Below are 19839 nucleotides of genomic sequence, written 5' to 3'. Positions count from 1 at the left end.
AAAGCGTTCAAACACATGAGCCTGTGGTGCTCATTCAGACCACCACACTGAGATTACTTAGAACAATGGTTTTCTTTGGATCTGATCCCAGCACTGTAAAATAAACTATTATGAATTCCTTGTTAGGAAATTTACAGATCTCAATTTCTTTGGAGTTTGTTACTGGACTATTATTCGCTTATGGTATCATGTTTCCTTGATTTGTTTTTAGCTTTTATTTTAAATAAACATTAGGTTTCTGAGATAGGGTCTCAACGTAGCCCGGGCTGGCCTCAAACTTACCACAAAGCTGCAGATGACCAGGAAACTTGATCTTCCTGCCTCTCAGATGCTGGGCAGGCAGGCATGACCTATCTCACACACACACACACACACACACACAAACACAGCCGTTTTTACTTTGCTGTATATGTATAAGAAACTACACCTCTTCTAGATTAATTTTTTAAAGTATTTTATTTTTTAATTTTGTGTTTGAGCGTCTATGTGTATATACATGGACATGCTGGCTCATACATGCTCATGTGTGGCAGTCAAAAAGACAGCTTGGGTGAGTCAGTTCTCTCCTCTGACCATGGATCCTGGGGATTGATCTCAGGTTGTCAGGCTTGGAGGCAGGGCCACCTTATTCACTGAGCCATGTCTCTGGTCCCTCCTCCAGGTTATACTGACTACCTTTAGGAGAGAATTTACCGATTAGCCTGGCCATGGACTCTGAGACACAGACATTTGCCATGGACTTACCTGCTCCACACATCTGCTCCTTCTTGTCTTCTCTCCATCCTGAAAAACCAGGCTAGGTGTACGACACTTCCTATTTGCTTTCCCTAGTCTGGGCACCTTCTAACACTGCCAAGTTGAGTGACTCTCTGCTTGAGATACTTGAGGTTCTGTCCATGTGGACATGCCTGGGAAGCCAACCTGACTGACCAAGAGTACAGCATACATAGGAATGGGGAGCCCATAGTCCACAGGCGAAGCATCCCAAGTGGCTCCCCGATGGAGTCTGGAGTGGGCCACAGGCTCCCAGGTCGTCCTTCTCTGCTTCTAGCCTTTCCGACATTCCACTTTCCCAACCACCTCATTATCCTGGCTGGGCCAGCAGGAAGCACAGGTTTCTGCACAGCTGATGAAGTGAGTGCTGGCTCTGTGCCCTCGGATGGAGTTCCTCTGCACTGTGATGCACCACTACGGCTCGTCTTACCTTCTTCAGTGTCTGCTCACAGGTTTTCTGCTAGAGCTGTACTGAAACCTCCCCACTGGACTTCCGGATCCCCGATAAAAGTGCCGTCTATGAGGAGTGTGAGAAACAACGCTTTTGAGAGAAATGCTCTGCTGTCTTGCTCATATCACCCTCCCTAAGTTTTTTTTTTTTTAAATCTTGTTTTTATTATTTTAAAATATGTACCTGTGTGGGGTATATACACATGCATGCAGTTGCCCATGGAGGGCACAAGAGGGTGTTGGATCCCTGGGACGGTTGTGAGCTTGATGCGGGTGTTAGAAACAGCACTCAGGTCCTCGGCGGTGGCCTTACGCATCCTCAGCTGAGTGCTTTCCCAGTTTACTCTTACACGATTTTTAAGTAAACATCTTGTTTTCTGTCAAGGGCTGGTCCCAGTGGGCTTATTTACCTCTGCAGTCACTCTAAGATCACACGATCACTTTCTAGCTTCCACATATACCAGGCACCAGAACTTGTTATTAAAATACACGAGTGTAGCATTAAAAAAATAAATTTATTTCAAGTATGAAATAATGAAGAAAAAACACATAAGGAAATTATAAAAATAGCAAAAATAAGATTAGAAATGAAGACATCAAACACAGGTGCTGTTCCAGTTACTAACACAAACATTTCACACGAGACATTTCTCCAACATTCCCAACGACAACAGCCATGTTCACAGCGCTTCCGAGTGCAACGGCATCTGAGAACACAATTGAGCTCCTAAGTCGTCTGCTAAACTGACACGGGTGATAATTACTTCTAAAGCCACGACACAAAATTAAATCAAATCCCCACTTTCTATGTTATCTACAGCATTCACTTAAAATACTGAAGACGTCAGGAATTCACTTTGCATTGTTACCTTGTACTTTATCCCTTTCCAGACAATGGCAAAGCACACACATGCTTTTCAGACATTAAATATTCCAGCTTCTGTCTGTGATTTGCTCAGAGTTTCAGGAACTCAACAAGCACATGATTGTTGTAAACAGTACTGTACATTTAAAGATAGAAACAGTTGGGGGAGACTGTATTTTTGGTCCTCTTTAACCTGTGGCATAAATATCAAAAGAAGTGACTGATAACACAGATTGATTTGCCTGAACTACTACAGACAGGAGAAAAGGTTAAAAAGCTACTGAAAGTCCCTGTCTTTACACAGGAGCACTACACTGTCTATTCAATTGTCTGTGCAGTTTTACTCCAGCTAGATTTTCCGTGGTACAGTGATTCAGTCTACTCCATGATGAATGACAATTTTTTGTTTTTTGTTTTTCAAGACAGGGTTTCTCTGTGTAGCCTTGGCTGTCCTAGAACTCACTATGTAGGCTAGGCTGGCCTCGAACTCAGAGACCTGCCTGCCTCTGCCTCCTGAGTACAGGAATTAAAGGCGTGTGCCACCACTGCCCAGCAAACAACAATATTTTTAAGAGGTCTTTAAGATCAGTGGTTCTCAACCTTCCTAATACAATGTCCCTTTAACATAGTTCCTCATGTTGTGGTGACCCCCAACCACAGAATTATTTCATTGCTCCTTCATAACTGTAATTTTGCCACTGTTACAAATCGTAATATAAATATCTGCTATGCAATCCCTGTGAAAGAGTCATTCAACTCCCAGAGGGGTGACAACCCATAGGTTGAGAACCACTGTTTTAGATCAAAGTTAAATATTTATTTCATGAATAACGAAAATGCTGCCAGCGAGGCTAAATGATGTGTCCAGAGTCACCATGACAGAACACACCAAGAACACAAAACCAGGCCCTGATCCCGAGTGATAGTAACTCTTCCAGGACATTTTCCAGTGTCAGATTTTACATAGTTTATAGCACTTGATGAAAATGAATAATATCAAAATAAATCAATGTATATATTGCCTAAATCAAAGTTGCATGTGTTTCAAATATATTCATTACAAGATTGGCTTTTCTGCATGCTTTTTGATGTAATTTTTTGGTAAAATTTACAAAATTACACTACTGTTGCTAAAATGTCATGGCGGTATGCTTAGAGTTGGAACGCCAATGTCTGTCTCACTGTGAACAAGACAGCAGTAGGGAATGTGAAAGCTCACTTGGTCCCATTCCTCTTGCCCTGAGCACGAAAAGACTCGACACCCACAGAGTGGTGTCCACGTACACTCTGAGGTGGAGGAGAACTTGTCCCCAGCACTCACAGAACACGTGCAGAGGCTGGCAACCCTCAGAGAGCAAAGGTCAGAGAAATGATCCTGGAAACACAGCAGCTAGAATTTCAAGGGCTTTCCACGGAAAGCCGCGTGGGCTCTCTGAAGTTAGCACAGACTCCTTATCTTACGTATCTCCAAGGCAAATATTGATGTGACATAAGAAATCTCAAGCTAGCACGTAACATAGATGATGAAATTTTCTTGAAAGAGAGTAAAAAACAGACAGTGGGCATGAAACTATTCTATTTTTAAGTTGCACTGAAAAAATACAGTATTAGCATTTATTTATTTGTATAAAGTCAGCACAGAGAGGAACTCCAGACGACCTGGGTGTGCCTCAGCTCCTTAGCTAACCAGAGTGTAATGGATTCTGTGATGTTTTATACAACTGTTTTTTGTTTGTTTGATTTTTGGTTTTCTTTTGTTTTTTTGTTTGTTTTGTGGGACAGAATTGTCACACACACACTGTACAACAAGAGCATGAAAGATGGGAAAAGTCTGAGCACTTCTCTGGGATCCGGATCCCAGCCCTGACCTCAAGTGAGCTGGTGCTTCCGCGCTCACACTGCTCAGCCCAGTGAGACGACAGTTAACTGGAAACGCACTGGACAGGTCTGTATGTGAACTGCACGCACTCTTACATGTCTTACAGGAATTAGAGCCCCATAAAAAACAAAACATTCTGAAAAAATGTCAAGATTGCTACTTCATGGACACACTGCACAACTGAAGACGGACAATCTAGATGAGCGGTAGTGGTAACAAGGCGCAGCGAGGGCAGCGAGGGCATTTTAACCAAATGTTGCCTAAATTAACAGTAAAACAAAATAATATTTAGAGTTCACACAGTAATTTTCAAGTAAGTGTCCTCACTGCTCACACAGCTCCCCAGGGATGATGGCACGCCCACGCTGAGGGGCAGGCGCTGTCCCCTCCTCAGAGTGAAGATTCCAACTGCTTAGACAGCATCACCTCTGGTTTCTGATCTGTTAGACTATCAACAGGCACCTGCAAAAGTAATTGCATTGAAGGGATGGACCACACTGACATGCTACTAAACAGACAATTGGTGAACTGACTCAAAAGAATAAAGAATAAAAAATAAGAGTAATGGCCCCATTCGCCCCCTGTGTGCTCGGAGCACAGCCACAGAAACGCTACTTACAGCTTTGACGGCTCCATTCACCAGCCCCATGTTTACGCTGTGTCTCCTCAGATCAGTCTTGATCAGGGCTAAAACAGAAGCAGAGTTACCACAAAAGGGCCGCCATCTCCTTCTGTGTTATACATGGAACACACGGTATGTAGTGCTGATAGCCAACTGTATTCTAACACGTGACACACGGTGCATAGTGCTGATAGCCAACTGTATTCTAACACGTGACACACGGTGCATAGTGCTGATAGCCAACTGTATTCTAACACGTGACACACGGTGCATAGTGCTGATAGCCAACTGTATTCTAACACGTGAAACACGGTGCATAGTGCTGTGAGCGCCAACCACCCTGCTGAGCTGGGAAGACACCTAGGTGTTGGGCTTAACCACCTCCATCCGTCAGCTACAGATACAGGTGTGACAATGGGATGTAGTAAAGGAGGAAAAGTGGTGACTTCGGAATTCCTTGTTTGGCCAGGTAAGTGGAGGACAGACCGAGCTAAGGGAAATACGAGAGAAACAGGCATGCACTGCGGGAACACAGTGAACTGGGTTCTGGACAGGGAGCCCTAAGGTGCCCATAGGTCCAAGTGGAAGGTGATAAGAGATAAATAATTCATATAATTCTTGTAAGCTTTTTAGAAGGATTATTTTTATTTTACGTATGTGGGTGTGTGGCTTGCATTTATGTGCAGAGCCAGAGGAGGCCAGAAGAGGACATCGGATCCTCTGGAACCAGAGTTAGATGCTGTGAGCGACCATTTGGGTGCTGGGAATTAAACCCGGGTTCAGTGAGTCATTTCTCCTGTATTGTCCAGTATTGTCTTTTACACAGAGTAATGGCATGAAATTTAGAACCACCAAAATGAAAGAACAGACTCACATCCGAGAGGACAATGCACACGACTGAATACAGAGGAGACGGTGCACACACTCAGCACTGACCTGTCAGAATGATGCCTAAGAACATCCAGGCACAGAGGAAAAAGTTTCCTGCCGTAGGATCATAGTCTGACATGAGCTTTCCTTGAGCCAAAGTGAACAAAATTCCAAATATCTAAAATAAAATTCGGGAAATAATTTTTATTAATTTTCTGTTTTATTTGTTTGTTTATATTCTGAGACAGGGTTTCTCTGTGTAACAGCCCTAGCTGTTCTGGAATTCGCTTTGTAGACCAGGTTGGACTCAAACTCACACCTGCGTCTGCCTCCCGAGTACTGGGATTAAAGGTGTGCACCGTCACCACCACACGGCCACTGGTCTACTGTTTTACAACAAGTACACACACCCACAGAGCCCTCCTTAACTGACCTTCCTTATGATTTGGCTTCTAGAAACAACCACTGAAAATCAGGATCATTAACCCACAAAGTCAGGCCAAGCTCACTGCTCACTGACCATAGGAATCACCTGGCTTTTCCTGGTTCTGTTTGTTCCATCTTTTGAGACAGAGTTTCATACACCCAGGCTAGCCTCAAACACACTATGTAGCTGACACTGGCCTTGAACTCCTGGTCCTCCTGTCTCTACCTGTCAAGTACTGGGGATTGCTACCACCACACCTGGTTAGCTGTCTTGGGTTAAGAGGGAACTGGAGAGAAGCTCAGCGGTTAAGAGCACTGCCTGCTCATCCATAGGTCTGAGTTCATTTCCTAGCAACCACCTGGTGGCTCACAACCATCCGTAATGAGATCTGGTGCCCTCTTCTGGCCTGCAGGCAGAAATGCAGGCAGAACACTGGATACATAATAAATAAATCTTTTTAAAAAGCAGCAACAGCAGAAGCCCAGGATTACCTGCGCAGCAGCATTGAGAAGCCCAGAGGACGTGCCTTCAGATTCAGGGTAAGTGATCTCAACAGCAAATTCAAAGCCCAGAGGGAGGTAACCAGTCATGAAGAAGCTAGGAGAGCAAGACCATGGAACAGGTGGGCTATGAGAAGGGCGGGCACTTGGACTGCGGAGGCGCATCTATTTCTACCAACAGCACACCAAAATAGCTTAAACGTTTTTGCTATACTTTTGAGGAACTGTATATTTAAATGTACATAATGGAACTTTTGAGTTTAAACTATCAAAAGGACCTTTGGAGGGCCTTTTACACACTCCTTCAGAACGGCAGGACCAAGATGTCATTTCTTCCGCACACCTGACACTTACCCAAGGATCCCACCAGTAACGAACACCACAATGATGTACCGAAGGTCCAGTGTGAAAGTAAACACAAGCATTCCAATGAAAGACAACACGTACACTATCAGAGTCGTCTGCCTAGAACAAAGACAAAATCATCACTGGTTCCCTTCTATTCTCCTAAGGCACACAGAAGAACGTGGCTGGCTACCATAAACTATTCCTCTCATCTGCGGATAACGTAGCTAGCTCAACAATAATCTTGCCATAGAATAGAACATTTTTGTTTTCAAAGTTTACAAAATAAAAAAAGACAAGATAAAAGAACCTGGTGCTTCCCTAGGAGGGCTCTTTTTAAACAGAAACAGCCTACAAAAGGGGTAGGAAGGTTTGTAAAGCATTCATGTAGGTAGACCACTGAAACACTCCTGGCAAGTCTTAGTCAGATATGGTGGTACATGCTGCTGTCCTGCAGCCAGGCAGCTGAGGTAGGACGACAGCTCCAAGACAGCCTGGGCTACCTAGTGAAATCCCGTCCTTTAAAATCAATGTATCTTTACCTATGTACCATGCGTGTATCTACTGTAACTTACTTGTAGGTTTTGGTGTAGTCCAGCCATAAGCCACAAAGAATGGAGCCCACCATTCCAGCTACCACCAGTGTTAGCCCAATCCTTCCAGCATTCACCTCTTCTCCCTAAAACAATGTGATAATCAGATCTCTCTAATTCAAGCTTATGGCTCATATTCCCATACATTCCCAGTTAGCGGAAATAATCATATAAAAGTAAGCACACAATTAGGAAGACTCACTACACAGGCTAGAGCTGTGTTTTTGGAGAGGGTGGTTTACTGAAGAAAGCATTCTATTGTAAAACAACAGCAATGACAAAAACGATGATAAAATAATGGAAGAAATAAAAAAGGCAATACTTCCGGGGTAGTTCATGGCTGTACTTACTGTTTGTTAGGACTCTGAAATCACTTAGATATGTGCAAAGAGAGAGTTAAGGGCACCGACTTTACATAGTAAAAGGGCCAGCTCCTTTTGAAGAGAGAGGTCAGACTGACCTATGTTTAAGCTGACATCCCTTACAAGGTTTTGTGTCTTTCCATATAACCAAATTAAGGCTTTACCACAATGCTTAATCATCTTTACTTTCAATGTGTGTTTTGCAAATTAGGTTAAATACACATAATAACAAGTATGGGAGATAGTGATTTTGAACTGAGTTTACACACTGAGTCCAGGGGACCAGAGCAAACTAGACCAGCATCACACGGATAACTGGCCCTCCGCTTTAACTGTGAGACCCATCTTACTTTGAGTCCTGAATCTGCTTTCTTCAGCTTTTCCCACCTCCTAGTTGTAGAGTAAATGCTGTCTTTTAAAAAACGGAAGTCAATCTTTTGCATCAACAAGGTCATAATCCTTCATTTTAGGACCATGCTAATGTAAATTATACTGTTAAAGAAAATGTCTTGGTCAAGCATACAATATAAAAGCAGAAGCTCGCCAGGCATGAAAGCTTACCACATAATACGTCAGTATCATTTGATTTAATAATGTTGAAACAGAATAAAATGCTCCAGTCATGATACCTATAAAGAAAAAATAGAAGTCCATCACTCTCTGAAATAGCAGGGAACGCTATGCAATATGTAAAATACCTAATAACCAGCCAGGAAGACTGACTGCACCAGTGCCGCCTTGGGAACTGGACAAAAGGACCGAACACTAGGTTTCCTAGAGACCTGTGCTGGAAGCTTGGTCTCCACCTAGGGGAGGGGCAAAAGTGATGGAACCTTCAAGAGGGGGGACCTAGAACAAGGAGATGCGGCACAGGGCTCTCTGGAGAGAGTCAGTTATCAGGAGGCTGTTGTAAAATAAGGCCGCCAGACAGCTCGGCATACTTGGCACAAAGTTGTAGTTCACCCCTGTCATGATGCTTCCAGGGTTTCTCAACAGAGACCAAGCAGATGGGGCTACCTGGTCTCGAACTTTCCAAAGATATGAAATAAATACACCTCTTTTCTTGATAAAACATCTTGATCTTGGAATTTTGAATTTCATATGCATATTCATGAATAATTAGAATTACTCTGCATATAATAAGCTTTATAAGTAGTATGCATCTATAACTCGGTCTCCCCACTCAGTTGTGTGGTTCGGGTGACACAGTCCACTCTAGTTCACTGGTTTCTCTACTGTGTAACAGTCCACAGTGTGAGTTACCTACTGTCTTATCAACAGACATTTAACACCCCTCTCCCCAGGTTTTCAGAATTTAAAATAAGACTGCAGTTGATATTAAGATTTTACTCCTAAACACAAGGGTGGGTTTCTCTAAATATAACTGCAAGTGGAATTTCTACATTCTAGATGGAATACTCCACCAGGACTCAAAAAAGCATAAAGTACTTCTGAGATCTGCTTTTTTTTTTTTTCTATTTTAAAAACATTAGAAAAAAAATCCCTTTGGGAACTTTTGCTCAACACTTACATTCATAATTAGGCTATGGAGTTCAAGAACCAACCTCATTAATGTTCAAGTCACTAGTGTCAATAAAAAGAATCCGTAGCGCTCTAAGGCGTGTGGCCACCGATGAGTACCACGCCACTTACCGTAACTAACCAGCAGGAGAACAAAGGGGACGTTCCTGAACAGGTTCCAGATGGAGTTCTTGTAGGAGTACTTCGCAGGGAGGCTGGCCTGCAGGGCTGCCTGAGCCTGGCTTGGCGGTAACAAAGGCTTTTCCTTGAACGCTGGGAACATGTGTGAAAAAGAACACATATGAATAACCTTCCTCTACAATACCCACACATCACACGTGATTAAGTCTATGCATCTTTCTTAGTGAGAGGAGCGAGTTTAGGTCAGGATTAAAGAGGTAGTCAAAGTCTTTTATAGCCAAGTTGTTGTTTTCTTCATTGACTTCTAAGTGATGAATAATTTGGCACTTTCCTTTTAGCTCTCTGAACTAAAACTCAGAGATTTGGCCAATTCATTTGAGCTGAAAAACCGCTGGCAATGACACCACTTTTGCCCGCTGATTACTGCATTTTTACAACCCAGATCGATGTTTACTACATCAAGGATTTGACTTTTAAGCTCAGTCCCTTGGGAGATTCAGTGGCCTTCCCAGGCAGCAGTCATCCAACCATGTTTCCATCACCACAGACGTACAAGTCCCTGATCCTTAGAGAATTCATGGAAAATGCACTTTAGAGCTAACAGGTAAATTCAGAAGGGGAGCACACAGGGAGAAGTCATGTTCTCTCAGAGCTAACCTGTGCACAGAGGAGCCTCCCCCTGCTCCCTCTCATCATTTCCCCTTTTCTCATCCCTTTCCTAACAATTTCTTCTTCTTGGTTGGAAGAGGCCAACTTTATTTTCAATTTGAAGTGGGTTAGGTCTGATGTCTCTGGCTGTCAAGTGGAATCATCTGGAAATTTACAATTAATACTGATTTTGAAACTCTATGTAAAGTTTAATGAGCAGAATCTCCAGGGCGGAACATGAGACTACGCTGAAGAGAAAAATTCCTGGATATTCCCAGTGCAGACATATTTGAGAGTTACTGGGGAAGAAACAATCCTGTAACTCCCACGAAATGGTATGAGTCCTCTTTCTATTGGCTGGTAAGAATAAAAAATTAAAGTTTTTGTTGGAAAGAAAATTTTAATAATGGAAATTTTAAAATTTTTAAAGAAAAATTAATAATTAAAATTAATAATGATGCAACTGAAACCAAACTACTTTGGAGCTCAGAACTGGTTCAAAGGGACAGAAAGCGCAGGTACTTATTTGTAGCGCCCTTACTGGAGCCCGGTAGACACAGAACCTTTAGCTGCCGCAGCTCCTCCTCTTCCTTTCTCCCTATCTGGTCCTTGCACTGTTAGGAGGCTTGTGTCTGTCCTGCAAGTCTCTCTGTGCTCCAGTCGGATAGGAGATATTGTTTTTTATTAGCATAGGTAATACAAAACTTTCACGGTAGTAAATCAAGGTTTCAGACTATAAATAACTGTAGCCATGAGTTTCCAATAAGTCTTAAATATCTTTCTTAGATTTAAATTTACTATAAAAAACAAATCAAAATAAACCAAAAATGGATTTAAAAATTCACATAAATTAAAAATAGTCCTCACCAGTCTTTAGCTCTATTCAGGTTTACTTTCTGAATACAAGAATCAACCTCTAGTTTCAGAGAGATGAAGTTATCTCTTGGCAAATGTAACCTGTACCTACTAATTATACCTCGTGGGAAGTCAGACTCCTGTACCCATCAACTACACACCATGGAAAGTCAGACTCCTGAATATACCAACTACACACCGTGGGAAGACAGACTTCCGTACCTATCAACTACACACCGTGGAAAGTCAGACTCCCGAATATACCAACTACACACCATCAGGTCAGACTCAGTGCTACCTGAGGAAAACAAGGACTGAAAGGTCATCTTTCTATGACCTTTCTGTGTTGTGCAGTATTTCAAAGTAGGAGATAGGGCCTTTTGATTTTTTCTTTGAAATGGGGACCTTTCTTTTCCACTAAAAACCTGTGCCAATAAAAGAACTGATTATCCACTCTAAGCAGCAGCACATGAAGTTGCCAAGAGCTTGAGGAACTCCTCGAAGTATAAGAAACTGGAACGTTCAGAGCAAACCAGGGTTGTTCAGAGCCCTTCTGTGATTGCGTGAGCCTCAGACAGACATTACACACTGTCTATCAGAAGGCAAATAAATACACGTGTGAATTCTGCCCCTGCCAGTCTTATGTATGTCTCAGTATCGATTCTCATTTGTTAAATGAAAACAACAATAACAAGCTGCTATAAAGATCACACAAAATATGTAAACTCTTATAATTATCAAGTACTACATAAAATGTATTGTCTCGTTTGAAATATATTCACTTAAAGTGGAACTCAGTGGGGCACATCCTTAATCCCAGCACTCAGGAGGCAGAGGTGGGTGGATCTCTGTGAGTTTGAGGCCAGCCTGGTCTGCAGAGTGAGTTCCAGGACATCCAGAGCTACGCAGAGAGACCAAAAATTAAAAATAAATAAATGCAATATTCACTTAAAAAACAGACTGTGCCTCAAGAGCTTAAAATACTTACAGATTAAGTAAGTAAAATGCATCTCTATTAAAAGTTTTATAGCTATGTAGACATCTTGAATAGAAGAATCAAAAGTACAATTACACAGCTATACTATACTCTCTTGTGTTTACGTAGACTAATATTGAATTAAATGGTTTTTTTTTTCTTTTTTGGGGAGTGGGGGAGTTTGAGACAGGGTTTCTCTAGCCTTGGCTATCCTGGAACTCATTCTGTAGACCAGGTTGGCCTTGAACTCAGAGATCCACCTGCCTCTGCCTCCCCGGTACTGGTGAAGAGAATCAAAGTCGTGTGGTGTGTGCTTACTCAGGTTTTGGTGCACACCTACAATCCAAATGTGAGAGGCCAGATTCTCCAAGAATGAGGAATTAGCATGGATTCAGTAGAAGGCTAGGGTTAGTTCCTTGGATTCCCAGCCAGGTTCCATCCACATCTACATCTGCACCCCACGAGGACAAGGAAGGTCACACAAAGTGAACCTTTCAGGAAGTCTTTGAGGGAGACTAATGAATCCTAGTTCAATATATGTCATGTCACTAAAAACTGTAATTTATACTTGGATCTGGTTGAATTTTTAAGTAATTATCAGTAGAATTTAGAGGGATAGTAAGCTCATCTCTTCCAGCAAATAAGGCACTTCAAATAAGAATTTCCAAATTCAGTTTTCTACCTTAGCAAATATATCTGAGTAAGACACAAGTTGCCTTTCTAGTTAATGTCACAATTTTCACACAATAATGGTATTTTTTTTTTTTGAGACAGGGCCTCACGTAGTCAAGGATAACCTTGAATTCCTGGTCCTCTGGTACCCACCTCGCAAGTACTGGGTTTATAGTATATGCCACCTTGACTAATTCTTACTTTGCTTTTATACTATGTCTAGAGTCATAAGATTAAAAAAAATGTAGGGCACTAGGGCTGAAGAGATGGCTCAGAGGTTAAGAGCATGGACTATTCTTCCAGAGGTCCTGAGTTCAATTCCCAGTGACTAAATGGTGGCTCATAACCACCTGTAACAAGATCTGGTGCCTTCTTCTGGCCTGCAGGGACACATGCAAACAGAATGCTGTATACATAATTAATAAATATTTTTTTTTAAAAAGTAGGACACTAAAACAAACTTGAAAACAAGCCCTTCTTTATTACATTTTTCCAGACCTCCAGTTCTGTTTCCACTCTCAACCCACAAGCTACAAGTACATCAATAACTAGTTAGATATGTAAATAGCTCACTCTTTAATTTCTCAAACTAATAAAGATAATAAATCCACGGTCCTACCTACTCTATTGTTCTTACTCCTGTCTTTGAAAACTAAAAGCCTACTCTAATAGTTTATATATATATATATATATATATATATATATATATATATATATATACACACACACACACATATCACGTAAAAACTTCAATTATAGATATTATTTTTAAGGTTTCATTTTTATTTTAGATTTATTTCATGTGTATGCATGACTTGCCTGCATGTCTTCATGTGTACCATTAGTGTCTGGTGTCCACGGAGAGGGCATCTCTGGAACTCTGGATGTGCGCTAGCTACATGTGCATGCTGGGAACCGAACCAGGTCCTCTGCAGCGGCAAGTACACAAGTGCTCTTAACCACTGAGCTATCTTTCCAATAATTAATTAATTAATTAATTAAAAATATCTCAGCTTTTAATGCTTTGTACATGTGCGTGTTGGGTTTTGGGGTTTTGTTTATGTGAATGCAGTACATAGAGGTCCCCTGTAGAAGTATATAGAAGCCAGGTCCCCTGTAACTGGAATCACAGGAGGTTGTGAGTCACCCAATGACATGGGTGCTGAGAACACAACTTGGGTCCTCTGCAAGAGCAGAAAGCGCTCTTAGCTGCTGAGCCACCTCTCCAGTCCTTTCTTTTCATAAAGACATCTTATATAATTAATTATTCATTTCTTGTAAGGAGAAGCTCAACAGAAGATTCAATAAGATGAGAGTCTGAAATTTATGTGATTACACATAAGTGATTGAAAGACATTTTATACTTAACCCTACTGTTAAGGGCAAGATCCACTTCTCTAAAATGCACAGAAGCAACATTTCCTACTTTGTCAGGCAACCAAATGCACCAACCGGAAAGGCAGAGTCAGGAGGTCCCCACAGTACACGTCTTGTTAAATACTAAAAGAGCACCAGGAAAACCTGCCCCTTTCGGCAGTGTGTGCAGGGCAAACATGCCACTCCCTGACTAACGCCAACCGCGCGCACTGGCATACTTCAGATGCCACCAAGAGAACATTCTGTTCGTTATCTCAAGGGAAACTGCAGGTGTGGACTGAGCTTCCTATACCTGACCCTGCCGCTCACCTACCCAGGTAGTCAGCAGATATTTCTCTGAAAACTCAACTTTATATCTGGAGATCACAAAATATGAAGTTTTCATTAATATCATAGCAAGGTAAAAAGTTCAATATACAAGTCTAAAACCTCCAACTAAACAAGCTTTAACTATAAACGTTAATTAAGAGCTGGTCTGTGAACTTCACAGTTCCTTTTCTGATAAAAACCCATGCAGGAGATACTGAGTGTCTCACAGGCGCTGCTCCAGTCACGGCGATGTATCTTAGATACGTCTAGCTTCTCCCCGAAAATCAAAACTGCTTCCCCTTAAAAATAAACTTAAAAAAAAAAAAAAAAGCAGACCTTCCCAAAGCTTCTTCCAAGCTGGTGATGGCTGCTTGCAGCTGACTCTGACTGACTCCTTCAAAAGACAGGCCCAGGCGGGAGGACTCGGGGACGAAGGATGGCAGCCGGGCTTTGCTGAGGTGGCCTAGCAAGCAGACAGTTGCCACAGTTTGAAATTCTGAACAGCTCGATGCTGCCCAGGATCATTCACAGGTCAACACTTTAAACCCAGTTAATGCTAAACTGGGGATCCCTGGGAGGGGGGGTCCTAGGAAAGGGAAGGTGGTAGCCTGTGAGCGTCATTTCAAAGCATGACGGGCACTAGCTGCAGGCTAGGTAAGTACAGGATGCACACCACACAGATGAATATGGAAAGGGAAGCCAGGCAGCACGTTTGAAATGAACACTTACCAAGCTGAGTTAGTAGAAAGAGAAATGGGACTGATTAGTCTTCAAACCCTTTAGAACATTAAAAAGACAAACAAACAAACATGGAGTGGCCCATAACATGGCCCTAGAGCGGTTCCGCTCAGGACCTGGGCAAGACGTTGCATGGTAAGAACAAAACAAAGAGTACTGGAGACACCATTAGCAAAACTCTCGTCTATGTGTCATGCATTCATCTAAGTCTTAGGGCAAACAGTTTACTTACCAATTACTGTTAAAAAAAACAAAAGTGTGGAGATAAATGCTGTTCCGTAAAACATGGTGTTGATGTTATAAGCCAGAAGGTCTGTGTTATTCTGCACGTTGGGCACTAAAACAGGTGGCAACAAAAAGCCAACTGCAGCTCCAAGCTGTAAAATAAACAGTCCTGTTAAGAACTATCAATAGCAAACAGAGCAAAAGTTGGCATTTAACAGAATATGATGAAGAACAGTAGTACATACAAAGACGCACGGTAACCCTAAAAAGTCCGTTCTACTGTCTCTGTTCTACTGATGAAGGAAAACTGCCGCCAAACTTCTCCTTATGTCTGATGAGGGATTAAAAAGGGTTTTTGTTGTTGTTGTTGTTGTTTTACAAATCCACAACAAAAACATAAGAATCCCAATGTTAAGTGGGCCAAAGACTTGAAAAGACATTCTTCCAAAGAAGACACGCAAACAGCTAAGAAGAATATAGAAAAAAAAAGTCAATATAATGTTGTTAAGGGGAATACAAACCAAAATGACAATGATACTCCATCTTACATCCACTTGAATGAGTGTGATTATAGAAACAGAAAATAAGTATTCACACCAGGTAGTGGTGGCACACCTGGTGTGAATACTTATTAACTTATTTAACCCCAGTACCTGGGAGGCAGAGGCAGGTGGATCTCTGGAAGTTCAAGGCCAGTCTGGTCTAGAAAGTGAGTTCCAGGGCAGCCAGGGTGGCTACACAGAGAAACCTTGTCTCAAACAAAACAAAACAAACTAACAAACAAAGGAAAAGTATTCACAAGAGTGGGAGAAACTGGAACCCTCATAGACTGGTGGTCCAAATGTAAATGATATAGCCACTATGGACAGTTTGGCAATTTCTTCACAAATTTAACACAGAACTGAAATACGAAGTTTCAATTTCACTTGTAGGTACTTGCCCCCAAACAAAAAATAGATAGCCAAATAAACTACACTCAAATACTCACAGCAACCCCATTCACAGACCCAAAACATAACCTAGACTTTTATCTGGCATGTGCACACAATGAAGCATATTCATCTGTAAGAAAGAATGAAGTACTGATGTATACCATGGACTTTGAAAACACAAGAGAGAACTAAGTCAGACACAAAAAGACATACATTATATAATTCCATCTACACAAAATAGTCAGCATAGACAAAGTCATACACAAAGCAATTAGGGGCTGGCAAGCTGGCTCAGTGGGTAAGAGCACCTGCCGAGCAAGCATGAGGACCAAAGTTCTAATCCCAGCACCCACATAATAAACTGAGCAGGGTCCTGTGCACACCTGTACCCACAGCCCTGGGTGTGAGGACAGGTGACTTCCAGGGCCTGATGGCTGACAGCTTAGCTAAAAAACCTCAACTCCAGGTTTATGAGACTCTTCTTCAAAAGAATAAGGTATAGGGTGTTTGCGGGCATCCAAAATCCCCTCTCGTTTTCAAGTGTGTACTCACCCAACCACCTCCCTCCTACATGTACACCTATACACATACATGGACACACACACAAAGAAATTCAAGGAAAAAAAGTAAATGAACAATTACAAAGATATGTGGAAAGTTACTCGGGGGGAAAAATAAATAACAGACAGTAATGAGCATTAAATGTGTGTATTTTAAAATATATGAATAATAAAGAGACAGTGATAAATGCAACATAGAGAGATAACATTTAATGATGCAGTAAGAAGTGACTGAGGAGCTCTACTCGGAATCAAGAACGCTACTGGCTTTTTAAAATGAACTTGAGCCTGGTGGTGGCGCAGGCCTTTAATCCCAGCACTCGGGAGGCAGAGGCAGGCAGATCTCTGTGAGTTCAAGGTCAGCCTGGTCTACAAGAGCTAGTTGCAGGACAGGCTCCAAAGCTGCAGAGAAACCCTGCTTCGAAAACCCAAGAAAAAAGAAAGAAAGAAAAATTGAACTTGCAGAGAGCTGAGTGGCTCTATGTATGTAATCAAGCAATCTGAAGAGGAAGAATACGCTAAGCATAGGAAGGAAGGTTTCTGCAAAGGTCCTTGTGCAAGTGCAAGCTTAGCACTGCTTAAGAAACCAAATACACAGTAAATAGGTTTTGTAATTCACAGCGAAGACTTCACATTTAAGGACTCTGGGAAACCACTGGTGAACTTCAAGCATTTGTATTTTCAAAGGTTCCCTCTAGAGACCTGAAAAGATAAAAGCTACCATTCAGGAGCCAGACACACTTGTGTGTGAACAAGCTGTATTATTACCTTCGGAAAATGATTCCATTCCTTAAAGTTTCAATTTCCCTGTCTATCGAGTGTGGAAACTAATAGGTCCTAACCTTATAATAGGAAGCTGAATGACACATGAACCACTTTAATGCCACTCAGTAACTGCATGATACCTCTGAATATTATTATGCATGGTCATTCCATAAATGAGGCTGAAAATGCACACTGGGTCATGAGGAGCAACTGTCCAGTTTACAGGAGCCTAGGAAGGAACAGAACACCTTAGGAGAATACAGGAAGACCCAGAATGTGCGACAAGACGGAAGTCCACCCATAAGTAAATGCTTCATTTATTACCCATAAAACTGATGCTTCATAGACATGGAGTTGATAATATTTTTGTTATGGCCAATGAAGCATTAATCTTGAATAGAATTTAGAAACAAAAATATCTTAAGAAAACATCTGCTATCCAAATATAAAGAAACAATCAAAGTATCAGTATAAAATTATTTTGAATACATGACAATTATAGTTTAGGTGACCCTTTCTTCTGCAGTTTTAGAGAAAATAAGTAAATCTAACAAATTAAACACACACATTTAGTCTTTTGGGGTCTTTTAAACCACTATCTTGATCCAAGTGGGATTTGAAGTAGGAAAGTAACATTTTCTGGTTACACAACAGCTGCATGTAGCAATATATGTATAACAAGGGAGGGGTAACTAGATTTCCTTCAACTGAATGAATACTAAATGTCCTTTACAACGGTGACATTTACAGTAGTGACAAAAACATCTGGTGTTACAAGTGCCCTCTATTAAGAATTTAAATCACAATAAGAGAACTAGGCTGAAATTAACAAATGCAAAAAGAACAGCGGCTTGGCACATTCCTGTGTTTGGGAGGCTGGCAGGATTCTCCAGAGCTTGGAGCCTACCAGGGGTACACAGACAATTCCAGGCCAGCCTGCCAGAGTGAAGGAAACCCTGTTTCAAAATAAATAAATAAATAACAAAGCGCACACACGCCCCCAAACAAACCTTTTGCCTAGTGTTGCTTCTGGAATTCCAATGGCATTTGAATTTATGACGGAGGGGAAAACAAGGTCATTTCTCACTAACCATTCCACGATCAGTGATTTGCCCTCCACTGCCTGACTGCTAAGAGCTAACAACTGAACTCAGTAATATTGCCAAGTCTTTATGACCAGACCATTTACTGAGCATTCACTTAGACCTGCTCGGCACCTACCGCGCTGTCTTCACTACTAGTACAATTAAATCGGGGCTGTTCCAAGGGCATTCAGTATGGAAACAAACTTCACAGAATTCAACACCTTCCTTCTGCAATGGTGACAAAATTACCTAGGAGATCTCCTTCACTGCCAAAACTTCCGTGCGTGCCTGTGTGTAAACCAGAGTGCAATCTCGGATGTTCTTTCTCAGGAGCTGTCCTCCTCACCTGTCAGTGCTGGCTGGGAATACAACCTGGGGCCACCAAGCCCGGCTTTTCACGTGGTGCTGGCGCTCAGTCTTCACGCTTCTATGGTATGCTCTTTACCCACCGACCGTCGCCCCAGCCCCGCCTACGACTTCCTACTGTCCTTAAGAGGATCCCAGTAGCAAGTCGTTCCAGTTTTTACCTGATTGCCCAGCACCGCGGTGGCACAAGCCGTCGACACCTCCTTGGGTCCAAACCACACGGAGGCGATGCGGGAGGGCAAGCCCAAGATGAAGACCTGCGCCACGGAGCACAGACTCTGCCCCAGCATGGTGACCCAGAAGAGGTGCCGCTGCACGCTGCCGCACTTGACCCAGGCGCCCAGGCAATTGAGGCCGGAGCCCAGCAGCGCCGTGAGCCGCAGGCCTCGCGTGTCCAGCAGCCAGGTGGCCGGGAAGATGAGGGGCACGTAGGCCAGCATGTACACCATGGACAGCCAGTTGATGTGTAGCGCCGACACGCCGTAGAAGCCCTCGAACACGTTGCTGATGATGCTGTACTGGATCCAATGGAAGGCGTTCACCAGCGAGTACGAGCTGAAGATGAGCAGCACCACGAAGCGCCGCGGCGACAGTGCCGTGCGCGGGGAGCGCGTGGGAACCGGGTCGTCCTCTCCACCGCCTGCGGGCAGCAACCGGGCCTGGGTCTCCTCCTCCGCTGCCAGCAGGGCTTGGGGTCTGTCCGGGGCTCCCGCGATCACGGGGCCGTGTTCCGGGCCTCCGATCTCCGCCTCAGGCCCTTCCTGCAGCTCCGCGTGCGTCTCCCCGTCAGGGGCGCCTCTCAGCACCGGAAGGTATTCCTTTGCCAGCGGGTGCCCGGGCGCCAAGGCCGGCCCCTCCTCGTCGTCGTCGGGCCGCGCCATGCCTCCCAGCTCCCCGCCCCGCCGCTCCTTTACTCTCCCGGCCGGCTCCACGCTCCTAGCCCGGGGCCGAGCGCTAGCCCGCGCCGCCCGCTGACTAAGTG

The 19839-nt window shown here is 43.0% G+C and overlaps 1 protein-coding gene across 1 annotated transcript; it reads right to left on the bottom strand.

Annotated features, from left to right (window-relative positions):
* Nucleotides 1-1720: 1720 nt before the first annotated feature.
* On the bottom strand, nucleotides 1721-19834 carry Flvcr1 (FLVCR choline and heme transporter 1). Its single transcript, XM_085687526.2, has 10 exons — nucleotides 19019-19834; nucleotides 15157-15301; nucleotides 9341-9481; nucleotides 8249-8316; nucleotides 7308-7411; nucleotides 6742-6852; nucleotides 6379-6484; nucleotides 5527-5638; nucleotides 4588-4655; nucleotides 1721-4430 (listed from the first exon to the last, which is right to left on the bottom strand). Exons 1-10 carry the CDS (start codon nucleotides 19736-19738, stop codon nucleotides 4359-4361), a joined length of 1647 nt encoding a protein of 548 aa, XP_085543652.2. The 5' UTR covers nucleotides 19739-19834; the 3' UTR covers nucleotides 1721-4358.
* Nucleotides 19835-19839: the final 5 nt, after the last annotated feature.

The sequence above is a fragment of the Myodes glareolus genome, chromosome 5, assembly GCF_982192425.1.
Source record: "Myodes glareolus chromosome 5, mMyoGla1.1, whole genome shotgun sequence".
In the NCBI taxonomy this organism is placed as follows: Eukaryota; Metazoa; Chordata; class Mammalia; order Rodentia; family Cricetidae; genus Myodes; species Myodes glareolus.
The sequence above is the reverse complement of the archived record's forward strand: the minus strand, read 5'-3'. Positions and strand labels throughout refer to the sequence as shown.

What these genes read in the sequence shown, in the direction of transcription:
- Flvcr1 (XM_085687526.2), bottom strand. Translation starts at nt 19,738, where the DNA reads ATGGCGCGGCCCGACGACGACGAGGAGGGGCCGGCCTTGGCGCCCGGG. An exon ending in TCTCCTGCTGGTTAGTTACG is followed by an intron (nt 8,317 to 9,340) that starts GTAAGTGGCGTG and finishes TTTTCTTTATAG; the next exon opens with GTATCATGACTGGAGCATTT. An exon ending in GACTACACCAAAACCTACAA is followed by an intron (nt 6,853 to 7,307) that starts GTAAGTTACAGT and finishes TCTTTGTTCTAG; the next exon opens with GCAGACGACTCTGATAGTGT.